The sequence below is a fragment of the Oncorhynchus keta genome, chromosome 27, assembly GCF_023373465.1.
Source record: "Oncorhynchus keta strain PuntledgeMale-10-30-2019 chromosome 27, Oket_V2, whole genome shotgun sequence".
Classification (NCBI taxonomy): Eukaryota; Metazoa; Chordata; class Actinopteri; order Salmoniformes; family Salmonidae; genus Oncorhynchus; species Oncorhynchus keta.
The window spans coordinates 8779101-8798502 of NC_068447.1; the positions used below are offsets into that span (position 1 = coordinate 8779101).

The 19402-nt window shown below is 40.2% G+C and overlaps 1 protein-coding gene and 1 long non-coding RNA gene across 11 annotated transcripts in view; both read right to left on the minus strand.

The window, feature by feature from the left end:
• The window catches only part of LOC118382646 (IQ motif and SEC7 domain-containing protein 2-like), a 44791-nt gene extending 29732 nt beyond the window's left edge, over window positions 1-15059 (minus strand). Inside the window, exons 1-2 of the mRNA XM_052482630.1 lie at window positions 14655-15059; window positions 13778-14551 (exon numbers count right to left, since the gene is read on the minus strand). Coding sequence (XP_052338590.1) covers window positions 13778-14551; window positions 14655-15059 — 1179 coding nt within the window. The remainder of the gene's footprint in view (window positions 1-13777; window positions 14552-14654) is intronic.
• Window positions 15060-15149: 90 nt separating this feature from the next.
• On the minus strand, window positions 15150-18657 carry LOC127912419 (uncharacterized). Of its 10 annotated transcripts, XR_008082405.1 has the most exons (6): window positions 17774-18087; window positions 17633-17726; window positions 16910-16998; window positions 16450-16543; window positions 15918-16194; window positions 15150-15561 (listed from the first exon to the last, which is right to left on the minus strand). It is a non-coding gene; the product is annotated as an uncharacterized LOC127912419 (long non-coding RNA). The 10 variants fall into 10 exon arrangements; XR_008082412.1 differs by lacking the exons at window positions 17633-17726; window positions 17774-18087 and adding an exon at window positions 18350-18427; XR_008082407.1 differs by lacking the exon at window positions 17633-17726 and having other exon boundaries at window positions 17821-18087.
• Window positions 18658-19402: the final 745 nt, after the last annotated feature.

Here is a 19402-nt window from a genome sequence, read left to right on the forward strand (position 1 = left end):
TCTCTCCTCCTCTCTTTGTATCTCTCTATCTCTCTTTGTATCACTCTATCTCTCCCCCTCTCTCTGTGTATCTCTCTATCTCCCCCTCTCTCTTTGTATCACTCTATCTCTCCCCCTCTCTCTGTGTATCTCTCCCCCTCTCTATCTCTCCTCCCTCTCTCTTTGTATCTCTCTATCTCTCCTCCCTCTCTCTTTGTATCACTCTATCTCTCCCCCCTCTCTCTTTGTATCACTCTATCTCTCCTCCCTCTCTCTTTGTATCACTCTATCTCTCCCCCCTCTCTCTTTGTATCACTCTATCTCTCCTCCCTCTCTCTTTGTATCACTCTATCTCTCCTCCCTCTCTCTTTGTATCACTCTATCTCTCCTCCCTCTCTCACACACACTCTATCTCTCCTCCCTCTCTCTTTGTATCACTCTATCTCTCCTCCCTCTCTCTTTGTATCACTCTATCTCTCCTCCCTCTCTCTTTGTATCACTCTATCTCTCCTCCCTCTCTCTTTGTATCACTCTATCTCTCCTCCCTCTCTCTTTGTATCACTCTATCTCTCCTCCCTCTCTCTTTGTATCACTCTATCTCTCCCCCTCTCTCTTTGTATCACTCTATCTCTCCCCCCTCTCTCTTTGTATCACTCTATCTCTCCTCCCTCTCTCTTTGTATCTCTCTATCTCTCCTCCCTCTCTCTTTGTATCACTCTATCTCTCCCCCCTCTCTCTTTGTATCTCTCTCTCCTCCTCTCTCTTTGTATCACTCTATCTCTCCCCCTCTCTCTTTGTATCTCTCTATCTCTCCTCCCTCTCTCTTTTTATCACTCTATCTCTCCTCCCTCTCTCTTTGTATCACTCTATCTCTCCCCCTCTCTCTTTGTATCTCTCTATCTCTCCCCCCTCTCTTTGTATCACTCTATCTCTCCTCCTCTCTCTTTGTATCACTCTATCTCTCCTCCCTCTCTCTTTGTATCTCTCTATCTCTCCTCCCTCTCTCTTTGTATCACTCTATCTCTCCCCCTCTCTCTGTGTATCTCTCTATCTCTCCCCCTCTCTCTTTGTATCTCTCTATCTCTCCCCCTCTCTCTGTGTATCTCTCTATCTCTCCCCCTCTCTCTTTGTATCTCTCTATCTCTCCCCTCTCTCTTTGTATCACTCTATCTCTCCTCCCTCTCTCACATCACTCTATCTCTCCTCCCTCTCTCTTTGTATCACTCTCTCTCCTCCCCTCTCTTTGTATCACTCTATCTCTCCCCCCTCTCTCTTTATATGTCTCTCCCCTTCTCGCTCTCCCTCCTTCTCGCTCTCCCTCCTTCTCGCTCTCCCTATCTCTCTATTTACATACTGTATGCTCTCCTCTCACTCTCCACCTCCCTCTCTCCCTCTCTCTCTCTCCTTCTCCCTCACACATACACACACAGTGTTAGACAGCAGAACAGATCTATTCACAACATGGGGCCGGTCGGTAACTACCAACAAAACAGCTGAGCCAGGAGCAACGAACATATTAGCCATCCACTATAGTAAACACACTAAAGTGACACTACTAGCCAACCACTATAGTAAACACACTAAAGTGACACTACTAGCCATCCACTATAGTAAACATACTTAAGTGACACTACTAGCCATCCACTATAGTAAACATACTAAAGTGACACTACTAGCCATCCACTATAGTAAACATACTAAAGTGACACTACTAGCCATCCACTATAGTAAACATACTAAAGTGACACTACTAGCCATCCACTATAGTAAACATACTAAAGTGACACTACTAGCCATCCACTATACTAAACACACTAAAGTGACACTACTAGCCATCCACTATAGTAAACACACTAAAGTGACACTACTAGCCATCCACTATAGTAAACATACTAAAGTGACACTACTAGCCATCCACTATAGTAAACATACTAAAGTGACACTACTAGCCATCCACTATAGTAAACATACTAAAGTGACACTACTAGCCATCTACAATAGTAAACATACTAAAGTGACACTACTAGCCATCCACTATAGTAAACATACTAAAGTGACACTACTAGCCATCCACTATAGTAAACATACTAAAGTGACACTACTAGCCATCCACTATAGTAAACATACTAAAGTGACACTACTAGCCATCCACTATAGTAAACATACTAAAGTGACACTACTTGCCATCTACAATAGTAAACATACTAAAGTGACACTACTAGCCATCCACTATAGTAAACATACTAAAGTGACACTACTTGCCATCTACAATAGTAAACATACTAAAGTGACACTACTAGCCATCCACTATAGTAAACATACTAAAGTGACACTACTTGCCATCTACAATAGTAAACATACTAAAGTGACACTACTAGCCATCCACTATAGTAAACATACTAAAGTGACACTACTAGCCATCCACTATAGTAAACATACTAAAGTGACACTACTAGCCATCCACTATAGTAAACATACTAAAGTGACACTACTAGCCATCCACTATAGTAAACATACTAAAGTGAGTGACACTACTTGCCATCCACTATAGTAAAAATACTAAAGTGACACTACTTGCCATCTACAATAGTAAAATACTAAAGTGACACTACTAGCCATCCACTATAGTAAAAATACTAAAGTGACACTACTAGCCATCCACTATAGTAAAAATACTAAAGTGACACTACTTGCCATCCACTATAGTAAAAATACTAAAGTGACACTACTAGCCATCCACTATACTAAACACACTAAAGTGACACTACTAGCCATCCACAATAGTAAAAATACTAAAGTGACACTACTAGCCATCCAATATAGTAAACATACTAAAGTAACACTACTTGCCACCCAGAACAGTAAACATAATTAAGTGACACTACGAGCCATCCACTATGACACATTATTACTGTACTACAACATGACTACTGTACTACAACATGACTACTGTACTACAACAACAACACATGACTACTGTACTACAACAACATGACTACTGTAGTACAACATGACTACTGTACTACAACATGACTACTGTACTACAACATGACTACTGTACTACAACATGACTACTGTACTACAACAACATGACTACTGTACTACAACAACATGACTACTGTTCTACAACATGACTACTGTACTACAACATGACTACTGTACTACAACATGACTACTGTACTACAACAACATGACTACTGTACTACAACAACATGACTACTGTTCTACAACATGACTACTGTACTACAACATGACTACTGTACTACAACATGACTACTGTACTACAACATGACTACTGTACTACAACAACATGACTACTGTACTACAACAACATGACTACTGTACTACAACAACATGACTACTGTACAACAACATGACTACTGTACTACAACAACATGACTACTGTACTACAACAACATGACTACTGTACTACAACAACATGACTACTGTACTACAACATGACTACTGTACTACAACATGACTACTGTACTACAACATGACTACTGTACAACAACATGACTACTGTACTACAACAACATGACTACTGTACTACAACAACATGACTACTGTACTACAACAACATGACTACTGTACTACAACATGACTACTGTACTACAACAACATGACTACTGTACTACAACAACATGACTACTGTACAACAACATGACTACTGTACTACAACATGACTACTGTACAACAACATGACTACTGTACTACAACAACATGACTACTGTACTACAACATGACTACTGTACTACAACAACATGACTACTGTACTACAACATGACTACTGTACTACAACAACATGACTACTGTACTACAACAACATGACTACAACAACATGACTACTACAACAACATGACTACTGTACTACAACAACATGACTACTGTACTACAACAACATGACTACTGTACTACAACAACATGACTACTGTACAACAACATGACTACTGTACTAACAACATGACTACTGTACTACAACAACATGACTACTGTACTACAACAACATGACTACTGTACTACAACAACATGACTACTGTACTACAACAACATGACTACTGTACTACAACAACATGACTACTGTACAACAACATGACTACTGTACTACAACAACATGACTACTGTACTACAACAACATGACTACTGTACTACAACAACATGACTACTGTACTACAACAACATGACTACTGTACTACAACAACATGACTACTGTACTACAACAACATGACTACTGTACTACAACAACATGACTACTGTACTACAACAACATGACTACTGTACAACATGACAACATGACTACTGTACTACAACAACATGACTACTGTACTACAACAACATGACTGTACTACAACAACATGACTACTGTACTACAACATGACTACTGTACTACAACAACATGACTACTGTACTACAACAACATGACTACTGTACTACAACAACATGACTACTGTACTACAACATGACTACTGTACTACAACAACATGATGACAACATGACTACTGTACAACAACATGACTACTGTACTACAACAACATGACTACTGTACTACAACATGACTAACAACATGACTACTGTACTACAACATGACTACTGTACTACAACAACATGACTACTGTACTACAACAACATGACTACTGTACTACAACAACATGACAACAACATGACTACTGTACTACAACATGACTACTGTACTACAACAACATGACTACTGTACTACAACAACATGACTACTGTACTACAACATGACTACTGTACTACAACAACATGACTACTGTACTACAACAACATGACTACTGTACTACAACAACATGACTACTGTACTACAACATGACTACTGTACTACAACAACATGACTACTGTACTACAACAACATGACTACTGTACTACAACAACATGACTACTGTACTACAACAACATGACTACTGTACTACAACAACATGACTACTGTACTACAACAACATGACTACTGTACTACAACAACATGACTACTGTACTACAACAACATGACTACTGTACTACAACAACATGACTACTGTACTACAACAACATGACTACTGTACTACAACAACATGACTACTGTACTACAACATGACTACTGTACTACAACAACATGACTACTGTACTACAACAACATGACTACTGTACTACAACAACATGACTACTGACTACTACAACAACATGACTACTGTACTACAACAACATGACTACTGTACTACAACATGACTACTGTACTACAACAACATGACTACTGTACTACAACAACATGACTACTGACTACTACAACAACATGACTACTGTACTACAACATGACTACTGTACTACAACAACATGACTACTGTACTACAACATGACTACTGTACTACAACATGACTACTGACTACAACAACATGACTACTACAACAACATGACTACTGTACTACAACAACATGACTACTGTACTACAACAACATGACTACTGTACTACAACATGACTACTGTACTACAACAACATGACTACTGTACTACAACAACATGACTACTGTACTACAACAACATGACTACTGTACTACAACATGACTACTGTACTACAACAACATGACTACTGTACTACTGTAACAACATGACTACTGTACTACAACATGACTACTGTACTACAACATGACTACTGTACTACAACAACATGACTACTGTACTACAACAACATGACTACTGTACTACAACAACATGACTACTGTACTACAACATGACTACTGTACTACAACAACATGACTACTGTACTACAACAACATGACTACTGTACTACAACATGACTATGACAACAACATGACTACTGTACTAAAACAACATGACTACTGTACTACAACAACATGACTACTGTACTACAACAACATGACTACTGTACTACAACAACATGACTACTGTACTACAACAACATGACTACTGACTACTACTACAACATGACTACTGTACTACAACAACATGACTACTGTACTACAACAACATGACTACTGTACAACAACATGACTACTGTACTACAACAACATGACTACTGTACTACAACAACATGACTACTGTACTACAACAACATGACTACTGTAACAACATGACTACTGTACTACAACAACAACATGACTACTGTACTACAACAACATGACTACTGTACTACAACAACATGACTACTGTACAACAACATGACTACTGTACAACAACATGACTACTGTACTACAACATGACTACTGTACAACAACATGACTACTGTACTACAACAACATGACTACTGTACAACATGACTACTGTACTACAACAACATGACTACTGTACTACAACATGACTACTGTACTACAACATGACTACTGTACTACAACAACATGACTACTGTACTACAACAACATGACTACTGTACTACAACATGACTACTGTACTACAACATGACTACTGTACTACAACATGACTACTGTACTACAACAACATGACTACTGTACTACAACAACATGACTACTGTACTACAACATGACTACTGTACTACAACAACATGACTACTGTACTACAACATGACTACTGTACTACAACAACATGACTACTGTACTACAACAACATGACTACTGTACTACAACAACATGACTACTGTACTACAACAACATGACTACTGTACTACAACATGACTACAACAACATGACTACTGTACTACAACAACATGACTACTGTACTACAACAACATGACTACATACAACATGACTACTGTACTACAACAACATGACTACTGTACTACAACAACATGACTACTGTACTATGACTACTGTACAACAACATGACTACTGTACTACAACATGACTACTGTACTACAACAACATGACTACTGTACTACAACAACATGACTACTGTACTACAACATGACTACTGTACTACAACATGACTACTGTACTACAACAACATGACATGACTACTGTACTACAACATGACTACTGTACTACAACATGACTACTGTACTACAACAACATGTACAACAACATGACTACTGTACTACAACAACATGACTACTGTACTACAACAACATGACTACTGTACTACAACAACATGACTACTGTACTACAACAACATGACTACTGTACTACAACAACATGACTACTGTACAACAACATGACTACTGTACTACAACATGTACTACAACAACATGACTACTGTACTACAACAACATGACTACTGTACTACAACATGACTACTGTACTACAACACATGACTACTGTACTACAACATGACTACTACAACATGACTACTGTACTACAACAACATGACTACTGTACAACAACATGACTACTGTACTACAACAACATGACTACTGTACTACAACAACATGACTACTGTACTACAACAACATGACTACTGTACAACAACATGACTACTGTACTACAACAACATGACTACTGTACTACAACAACATGACTACTGTACTACAACAACATGACTACTGTACTACAACATGACTACTGTACTACAACAACATGACTACTGTACTACAACAACATGACTACTGTACTACAACAACATGACTACTGTACTACAACATGACTACATGACTACTGTACTACAACATGACTACTGTACTACAACATGACTACTGTACTACTATGACTACTGTACAACAACATGACTACTGTACAACAACAACATGACTACTGTACTACAACATGACTACTGTACTACAACAACATGACTACTGTACTACAACAACATGACTACTGTACTACAACATGACTATGACTACTGTACATGACTACTGTACTACAACATGACTACTGTACTACAACAACATGACTACTGTACTACAACAACATGACTACTGTACTACAACATGACTACTGTACTACAACATGACTACTACAACAACTGACTACTACAACATGACTACTGTACTACAACATGACTACTGTACTACAACATGACTACTGTACTACAACAACATGACTACAACAACATGACTACTGTACAACAACAACATGACTACTGTACTACAACATGACTACTGTACAACAACAACATGACTACTGTACTACAACATGACTACTGTACTACAACAACATGACTACTGTACTACAACATGACTACTGTACTACAACAACATGACTACTGTACTACAACAACATGACTACTACAACAACATGACTACTGTACAACAACATGACTACTGTACTACAACAACATGACTACTGTACTACAACATGACTACTGTACTACAACAACATGACTACTGTACTACAACAACATGACTACTGTACTACAACAACATGACTACTGTACTACAACATGACTACTGTACTACAACATGACTACTGTACTACAACAACATGACTACTACAACAACATGACTACTGTACTACAACAACATGACTACTGTACTACAACAACATGACTACTACAACAACATGACTACTGTACAACAACATGACTACTGTACTACAACAACATGACTACTGTACTACAACATGACTACTGTACTACTACAACATGACTACTGTAACAACATGACTACTGTACTACAACAACATGACTACTGTACTACAACATGACTACTGTACTACAACATGACTACTGTACTACAACAACATGACTACTGACTACTACAACAACATGACTACTGTACTACAACAACATGACTACTGTACTACAACAACATGACTACTGTACTACAACAACATGACTACTGTACTACAACAACATGACTACTGTACTGTAACAACATGACTACTGTACTACAACATGACTACTGTACTACAACATGACATGACTACTGTACTACAACAACATGACTACTGTACTACAACATGACTACTGTACTACAACAACATGACTACACAACAACATGACTACTGTACTACAACAACATGACTACTGTACTACAACATGACTACTGTACAACAACATGACTACTGTACTACAACAACATGACTACTGTACTACAACATGACTACTGTACTACAACAACATGACTACTGTACTACAACATGACTACTGTACAACAACATGACTACTGTGACTACTGTACAACAACATGACTACTGTACTACAACATGACTACTGTACAACAACATGACTACTGTACTACAACATGACTACTGTACTACAACAACATGACTACTGTACTACAACAACATGACTACTGTACTACAACAACATGACTGTACTACAACAACATGACTACTACAACAACATGACTACTGTACTACAACAACATGACTACTACTACTACAACATGACTACTGTACTACAACAACATGACTACTGTACTACAACAACATGACTACTGTACTATCAACAACATGACTACTGTACTACACACTACTGTACTACAACATGACTACTGTACTACAACACATGACTACAACTACAACATGACTACTGTACTACAACAACATGACTACTGTACTACTACAACATGACTACTGACTACTACAACATGACTACAACAACATGACTACTGTACTACAACATGACTACTGTACTACAACAACATGACTACTGTACTACAACAACATGACTACTGTACTACACAACATGACTACTGTACTACAACACATGACTACTGTACAACAACATGACTACTGTACTACAACAACATGACTACTGTACTCACAACAACATGACTACTGTACTGACTACTGTACAACAACAACATGACTACTGTGTACTACAACATGACTACTATCAACATGACTACAACAACATGACTACAACAACATCACAACTACAACATGACTACTGTACTACAACAACATGACTACATTGTACATCACAACAACATGACTACTGTACTACAACATGACTACTCAACACATACTACAACAACATGACTACTGTACTACAACATGACTACTGTACATCACAAACATGACTACATTGTACTACAACAACATGACATTACTGTACTACAACATGACTACTGTACTATCAAACATGACTACTGTACATTATCAAATGACAACATGACTACTGTCACACATTATCAACACATCACAACAACATGACACATTATCAACACATCACAACAACATGACTACTGTACTCACAAACATGACTACTGTACTATAACAACATGACTACATTATGTACATCACACAACAACATGACTATTACTCAACAACATCACAACTACACACTCACACATTATACATCACAACAACAACATGACTATCACACACATCACAACTACACACACACATTACTACTGTACACACTCACACATTACAACATCACAACTACACTACTGTCACACATTATCAACACATCACATACACACTCACACATTATCAACACATCACAACAACATCACACATTATCAACACATCACAACTACACACACACATTATACACAACACATCACAACTACACACTCACACATTATCAACACATCACAACAACATCACACATTATCAACACACACACTCACACTACACACAACATGACTCACACATTATCAACACATACAACACTCACACATTATCAACACATCACAACCACACACTCACACATTATACACATCACACCACATCACACACTACCACTCACAACTACACACATTATCAACACATCACAAACAACACACATTATACATGTACTCACAACAACATGACTACAACTACACACTCACACATTATCAACACATTATGACCACACACTCACACATTATCAACATGACTACATTATCAACACATCACAACAACATGACTCAACACATGTACTCAACACAACAACTACACACTCACACATTATCAACACATACAACAACATGACTACTACACACTCACACATTATCAACACATCACAACTACACACTCACACATTATCAACACATCACAACAACATCACACATTATCAACACATCACAACTACACACTCACACATTATCACACATCACAACTACACACTCACACATTATCAACACATCACAACAACATGACTACTGTCAACACACTCACACATTATCAACACATCACAATACACTACTGTACTACATTATCACACATCACAACTACACACTCACACATTATCAACACATGTACACACTCACACATTATCAACACATCACAACACACATCACACATTATGACATCACAACTACACATCATTATAATCACAACTACACACTCACACATTATCAACAACAGTACAACTACACACTCACACATTATCAACACATCACAACTACACACTCACACATTATCAACACATCATTATCACACTCACACACACTCACATTATCAACACATCACAACTACACACATCACAACACTCACAACTACACACACACTCAACACACATTATCAACACATCACAACTACACACTCACACATTATCAACACATCACAACCACACACCACATCACAACTACACACTCACACATTATCAACACATCACAACTACACACCACATCACAACTACACACTCACACATTATCAACACATCACAACCACACACTCACACATTATCAACACATCACAACTACACACTCACACATTATCAACACATCACAACCACACACTCACATTATCAACACATCACAACCACACACTCACACATTATCAACACATCACAACTACACACTCACACATTATCAACACATCACAACTACACACTCACACATTATCAACACATCACAACTACACACACACACATTATCAACACATCACAACTACACACTCACATTATCAATCACATCACACTCACACATTATCAACACATACACACTCACACATTATCAACACATCACAACTACACACTCACACATTATCATTATCACATCAAACACATCACATTATCAACACTACACACTCACATTATCAACACATCACAACTACACACTCACACATTATCAACACATCACAACCACACACTCACATTATCAACACATCACAACTACACACTCACACATTATCAACACATCACAACTACACACTCACATTATCAACACATCACAACTACACACTCACACATTATCAACACATCACAACTACACACTCACACATTATCAACACATCACAACTACACACTCAACATTATCAACACATCACAACTACACACTCACACATTATCAACACATCACAACTACACACTCACACATTATCAACACATCACAACTACACACACACACATTATCAACACATCACAACTACACACTCACACATTATCAACACATCACAACTACACACTCACACATTATCAACACATCACAACTACACACTCACACATTATCAACACATCACAACTACACACTCACACATTATCAACACATCACAACTACACACCACAGATTCTCTCCCCTTCACTCTCTCGTTGCCTTCTCTCCACCGATAGAAGCCATCACACATTTAACGGGCATTCTCCTCTTCAGTAATATAGCATCAAGAGAGAGCAGCATATTCCAACAGGTATTATAGTTTCAGGCTCAACTCTGTTTTGATTTAGACAGCGGAGTTACATCAAACCAGTTGCTATGACAGGGACACGCCCACTCAGAGAGGGAGAGCCAATCAACACGAAGCATTGTGGAAGTAAGGGGTGTGTTCAGCGAGGTGAAATATTACAGTGGGTACGTCTCAAATGGCACCCTATTTGTTATATAGTGCACTATCCGCTTAGGGCTCTGGTCTAAAGTAGTGTACTATACAGGGAATAGGGTTCTGGTCTAAAGTAGTGCACTATATAGGGTATAGGGCTCTGGTCTAAAGTAGTGCACTATACAGGGAATAGGGCTCTGGTCTAAAGTAGTGCACTATATAGGGTATAGGGCTCTGGTCTAAAGTAGTGCACTATACAGGGAATAGGGCTCTGGTCTAAAGTAGTGCACTATACAGGGAATAGGGCTCTGGTCTAAAGTAGTGCACTATACAGGGAATAGGGCTCTGGTCTAAAGTAGTGCACTATATAGGGAATAGGGTGCCATAGGGCTCTGGTCTAAAGTAGTGCACTTTACAGGGAATAGGGCTCTGGTCTAAAGTAGTGCACTATACAGGGAATAGGGCTCTGGTTTAAAGTAGTGCACTATATAGGGAATAGGGTGCCATAGGGCTCTGGTCTAAAGTAGTGCACTTTACAGGGAATAGGGCTCTGGTTTAAAGTAGTGCACTATACAGGGAATAGGGCTCTGGTCTAAAGTCTAAAGTAGTGCACTATATAGGGAATAGGGCTCTGGTCAAAAGTGCACTATATAGGGAATAGGTCTCTGCCATAGGAATAGGGCTCTGGTCTAAAGTAGTGCACTATATAGGGAATAGGGTGCCATAGGCTCTGGTCTAAAGTAGTGCACTATACAGGGAATAGGGCTCTAAAGGTTTAAAGGGAATAGTGCACTATATAGGGAATAGGGTGCCATAGGGCTCTGGTCTAAAGTAGTGCACTATACAGGGAATAGGGCTCTGGTTTAAAGTAGTGCACTATATAGGGAATAGGGTGCCATAGGGCTCTGGTCTAAAGTAGTGCACTTTACAGGGAATAGGGCTCTGGTTTAAAGTAGTGCCATATGGCTCTGGTCAAGAGTAGGGAACAGGGTGTCATTTGGGATGCAGACAGAACGTTTCAGGTGTAAGCTTCCGGAGCCAGTTAACTGTGAGCCACGATGACCGGTAGGTAAGGTAGGTAGCAAAACAACCATGGAACATTCATTCGGTTCTGTGATGTCTAATATGAGTTGGAGATAACAGAGAGCATTACCCCAAAAACACTGAACACCAAGTCCAACCTGCTTCATCACTCCAACCTGCTTCATCACTCCAACCTGCTTCATCAATCCAACCTGCTTTATCAATCCAACCTGCTTCATCAATCCAACCTGCTTCATCACTCCAACCTGCTTCATCAATCCAACCTGCTTCATCACTCCAACCTGCTTCATCAATCCAACCTGCTTCATCACTCCAACCTGCTTCATCACTCCAACCTGCTTCATCACTCCAACCTGCTTCATGAATCCAATCTGCTTCATCACTCCAACCTGCTTCATGAATCCAATCTGCTTCATCACTCCAACCTGCTTCATGAATCCAATCTGCTTCATCACTCCAACCTGCTTCTTCACTCCAACCTGCTTCATCACTCCAACCTGCTTCATGAATCCAACCTGCTTCATCACTCCAACCTGCTTCATCACTCCAACCTGCTTCATCAATCCAACCTGCTTCATCAATCCAACCTGCTTCATCACTCCAACCTGCTTCATCACTCCAACCTGCTTCATCACTCCAACCTGCTTCATCACTCCAACCTGCTTCATCACTCCAACCTGCTTCATCACTCCAACCTGCTTCATCAATCCAACCTGCTTCATCACTCCAACCTGCTTCATCAATCCAACCTGCTTCATCACTCCAACCTGCTTCATCAATCCAACCTGCTTCATCACTCCAACCTGCTTCATCACTCCAACCTGCTTCATCACTCCAACCTGCTTCATCACTCCAACCTGCTTCATCACTCCAACCTGCTTCATCACTCCAACCTGCTTCATCACTCCAACCTGCTTCATCAATCCAACCTGCTTCATCACTCCCAACTGCTTCATCACTCCAACCTGCTTCATCACTCCAACCTGCTTCTTCACTCCAACCTGCTTCATCAATCCAACCTGCTTCATCAATCCAACCTGCTTCATCACTCCAACCTGCTTCATCACTCCAACCTGCTTCTTCAACCTGCTTCATCAATCCAACCTGCTTCATCACTCCAACCTGCTTCATCACTCCAACCTGCTTCTTCACGCCAACCTGCTTCATCACGCCAACCTGCTTCATCACTCCAACCTGCTTCATCACTCCAACCTGCTTCATCACTCCAACCTGCTTCATCACTCCAACCTGCTTCATCAATCCAACCTGCTTCATCACTCCAACCTGCTTCATCACTCCAACCTGCTTCATCACTCCAACCTGCTTCATCACTCCAACCTGCTTCATCACTCCAACCTGCTTCATCACTCCAACCTGCTTCATCAATCCAACCTGCTTCATCACTCCAACCTGCTTCATCACTCCAACCTGCTTCTTCACTCCAACCTGCTTCATCACTCCAACCTGCTTCATCACTCCAACCTGCTTCTTCACTCCAACCTGCTTCATCAATCCAACCTGCTTCATCAATCCAACCTGTTGTCATGGACACTCTTACTGACTGTTGTGGCTGCTTTGTGTGATGTATTGTTGTCTACCTTACTGACTGTTGTGGCTGCTTTGTGTGATGTATTGTTGTCTCTACCTTACTGACTGTTGTGGCTGCTTTGTGTGATGTATTGTTGTCTCTACCTTACTGACTGTTGTGGCTGCTTTGTGTGATGTATTGTTGTCTCTACCTTACTGACTGTTGTGGCTGCTTTGTGTGATGTATTGTTGTCTCTACCTTACTGACTGTTGTGGCTGCTTTGTGTGATGTATTGTTGTCTCTACCTTACTGACTGTTGTGGCTGCTTTGTGTGATGTATTGTTGTCTCTACTGACTGTTGTGGCTGCTTTGTGTGATGTATTGTTGTCTCTACTGACTGTTGTGGCTGCTTTGTGTGATGTATTGTTGGCTCTACCTTACTGACTGTTGTGGCTGCTTTGTGTGATGTATTGTTGTCTCTACCTTACTGACTGTTGTGGCTGCTTTGTGTGATGTATTGTTGTCTCTACTGACTGTTGTGGCTGCTTTGTGTGATGTATTGTTGTCTCTACTGACTGTTGTGGCTGCTTTGTGTGATGTATTGTTGTCTCTACCTTACTGATCGTTGTGGCTGCTTTGTGTGATGTATTGTTGTCTCTACCTTACTGACTGTTGTGGCTGCTTTGTGTGATGTATTGTTGTCTCTACTGACTGTTGTGGCTGCTTTGTGTGATGTATTGTTGTCTCTACCTTACTGACTGTTGTGGCTGCTTTGTGTAATGTATTGTTGTCTCTACTGACTGTTGTGGCTGCTTTGTGTGATGTATTGTTGTCTCTACTGATCGTTGTGGCTGCTTTGTGTGATGTATTGTTGTCTCTACCTTACTGACTGTTGTGGCTGCTTTGTGTGATGTATTGTTGTCTCTACCTTACTGACTGTTGTGGCTGCTTTGTGTGATGTATTGTTGTCTCTACCTTACTGACTGTTGTGGCTGCTTTGTGTGATGTATTGTTGTCTCTACCTTACTGACTGTTGTGGCTGCTTTGTGTGATGTATTGTTGTCTCTACCTTACTGACTGTTGTGGCTGCTTTGTGTGATGTATTGTTGTCTCTACCTTACTGACTGTTGTGGCTGCTTTGTGTGATGTATTGTTGTCTCTACTGACTGTTGTGGCTGCTTTGTGTGATGTATTGTTGTCTCTACTGACTGTTGTGGCTGCTTTGTGTGATGTATTGCTGTCTCTACTGATCGTTGTGGCTGCTTTGTGTGATGTATTGTTGTCTCTACTGACCGTTGTGGCTGCTTTGTGTGATGTATTGTTGTCTCTACTGACTGTTGTGGCTGCTTTGTGTGATGTATTGTTGTCTACCTTACTGACTGTTGTGGCTGCTTTGTGTGATGTATTGTTGTCTCTACCTTACTGACTGTTGTGGCTGCTTTGTGTGATGTATTGTTGTCTCTACCTTACTGACTGTTGTGGCTGCTTTGTGTGATGTATTGTTGTCTCTACTGACCGTTGTGGCTGCTTTGTGTGATGTATTGTTGTCTCTACCTTACTGACTGTTGTGGCTGCTTTGTGTGATGTATTGTTGTCTCTACCTTACTGACTGTTGTGGCTGCTTTGTGTGATGTATTATTGTCTCTACCTTACTGACTGTTGTGGCTGCTTTGTGTGATGTATTGTTGTCTCTACCTTACTGATCGTTGTGGCTGCTTTGTGTGATGTATTGTTGTCTCTACCTTACTGACTGTTGTGGCTGCTTTGTGTGATGTATTGTTGTCTCTACTGACTGTTGTGGCTGTTTTGTGTGATGTATTGTTGTCTCTACCTTACTGACTGTTGTGGCTGCTTTGTGTGATGTATTGTTGTCTCTACTGACTGTTGTGGCTGCTTTGTGTGATGTATTGTTGTCTCTACCTTACTGACTGTTGTGGCTGCTTTGTGTGATGTATTGTTGTCTCTACTGACCGTTGTGGCTGCTTTGTGTGATGTATTGTTGTCTCTACTGACTGTTGTGGCTGCTTTGTGTGATGTATTGTTGTCTACCTTACTGACTGTTGTGGCTGCTTTGTGTGATGTATTGTTGTCTCTACCTTACTGATCTTTATGGCTGCTTTGTGTGATGTATTGTTGTCTCTACCTTACTGACTGTTGTGGCTGCTTTGTGTGATGTATTGTTGTCTCTACTGACTGTTGTGGCTGCTTTGTGTGATGTATTATTGTCTCTACCTTACTGATCGTTGTGGCTGCTTTGTGTGATGTATTGTTGTCTACCTTACTGACTGTTGTGGCTGCTTTGTGTGATGTATTGTTGTCTCTACCTTACTGATCGTTGTGGCTGCTTTGTGTGATGTATTATTGTCTCTACCTTACTGACTGTTGTGGCTGCTTTGTGTGATGTATTGTTGTCTCTACTGACCGTTGTGGCTGCTTTGTGTGATGTATTGTTGTCTCTACCTTACTGACTGTTGTGGCTGCTTTGTGTGATGTATTGTTGTCTCTACCTTACTGACTGTTGTGGCTGCTTTGTGTGATGTATTATTGTCTCTACCTTACTGACTGTTGTGGCTGCTTTGTGTGATGTATTGTTGTCTCTACCTTACTGACTGTTGTGGCTGCTTTGTGTGATGTATTGTTGTCTCTACCTTACTGATCGTTGTGGCTGCTTTGTGTGATGTATTGTTGTCTCTACCTTACTGACTGTTGTGGCTGCTTTGTGTGATGTATTGTTGTCTCTACCTTACTGACTGTTGTGGCTGCTTTGTGTGATGTATTGTTGTCTCTACCTTACTGACTGTTGTGGCTGCTTTGTGTGATGTATTGTTGTCTCTACTGACTGTTGTGGCTGCTTTGTGTGATGTATTGTTGTCTCTACTGACTGTTGTGGCTGCTTTGTGTGATGTATTGTTGGCTCTACCTTACTGACTGTTGTGGCTGCTTTGTGTGATGTATTGTTGTCTCTACTGATCGTTGTGGCTGCTTTGTGTGATGTATTGTTGTCTCTACTGACCGTTGTGGCTGCTTTGTGTGATGTATTGTTGTCTCTACTGACCGTTGTGGCTGCTTTGTGTGATGTATTGTTGTCTCTACCTTACTGACTGTTGTGGCTGCTTTGTGTGATGTATTGTTGTCTCTACCTTACTGATCGTTGTGGCTGCTTTGTGTGATGTATTGTTGTCTCTACTGACTGTTGTGGCTGCTTTGTGTGATGTATTGTTGTCTCTACTGACCGTTGTGGCTGCTTTGTGTGATGTATTGTTGTCTCTACCTTACTGACTGTTGTGGCTGCTTTGTGTGATGTATTGTTGTCTCTACCTTACTGACTGTTGTGGCTGCTTTGTGTGATGTATTATTGTCTCTACCTTACTGACTGTTGTGGCTGCTTTGTGTGATGTATTGTTGTCTCTACTGACCGTTGTGGCTGCTTTGTGTGATGTATTGTTGTCTCTACCTTACTGACTGTTGTGGCTGCTTTGTGTGATGTATTGTTGTCTCTACTGACTGTTGTGGCTGCTTTGTGTGATGTATTGTTGTCTCTACTGACTGTTGTGGCTGCTTTGTGTGATGTATTGTTGTCTCTACCTTACTGACCGTTGTGCTGTTTGTGCCCAATAATGTTTGTACCATGGTGAGGTGCTACCATGTTTAGATGCTACCATGTTGTTGTTATGTTGTGCTGCTGCCATGTTGTTGTTATGTTGTGTTGCTGCCATGTTGTTGTCATGTTGTGTTGCTACCATGTTGTTGTCATGTTGTGTTGCTACCATGCTGTTGTCATGTTGTGTTGCTACCATGTTGTTGTCATGTTGTGTTGCTGCCATGTTGTTGTCATGTTGTGTTGCTACCATGTTGTTGTCATGTTGTGTTGCTGCCATGTTGTTGTCATGTTGTGTTGCTACCATGTTGTTGTCATGTTGTGTTGTTACCATGTTGTTGTTATGTTGTGTTGCTACCATGTTGTTGTCATGTTGTGTTGCTACCATGTTGTTGTTATGTTGTGTTGCTGCCATGTTGTTGTCATGTGTTGCTACCATGTTGTTGTTATGTTGTGTTGCTACCATGTTGTTGTTATGTTGTGTTGCTAGCATGTTGTGTTGCTGCCATGTTGTTGTCATGTGTTGCTACCATGTTGTTGTTATGTTGTGTTGCTACCATGTTGTGTTGCTGCCATGGTGTTGTTATGTTGTGTTGCTACCATGTTGTTGTTATGTTGTGTTGCTGCCATGTTGTGTTGCTGCCATGGTGTTGTTATGTTGTGTTGCTGCCATGTTGTTGTTATGTTGTGTTGCTGCCATGTTGTTGTTATGTTGTGTTGCTACCA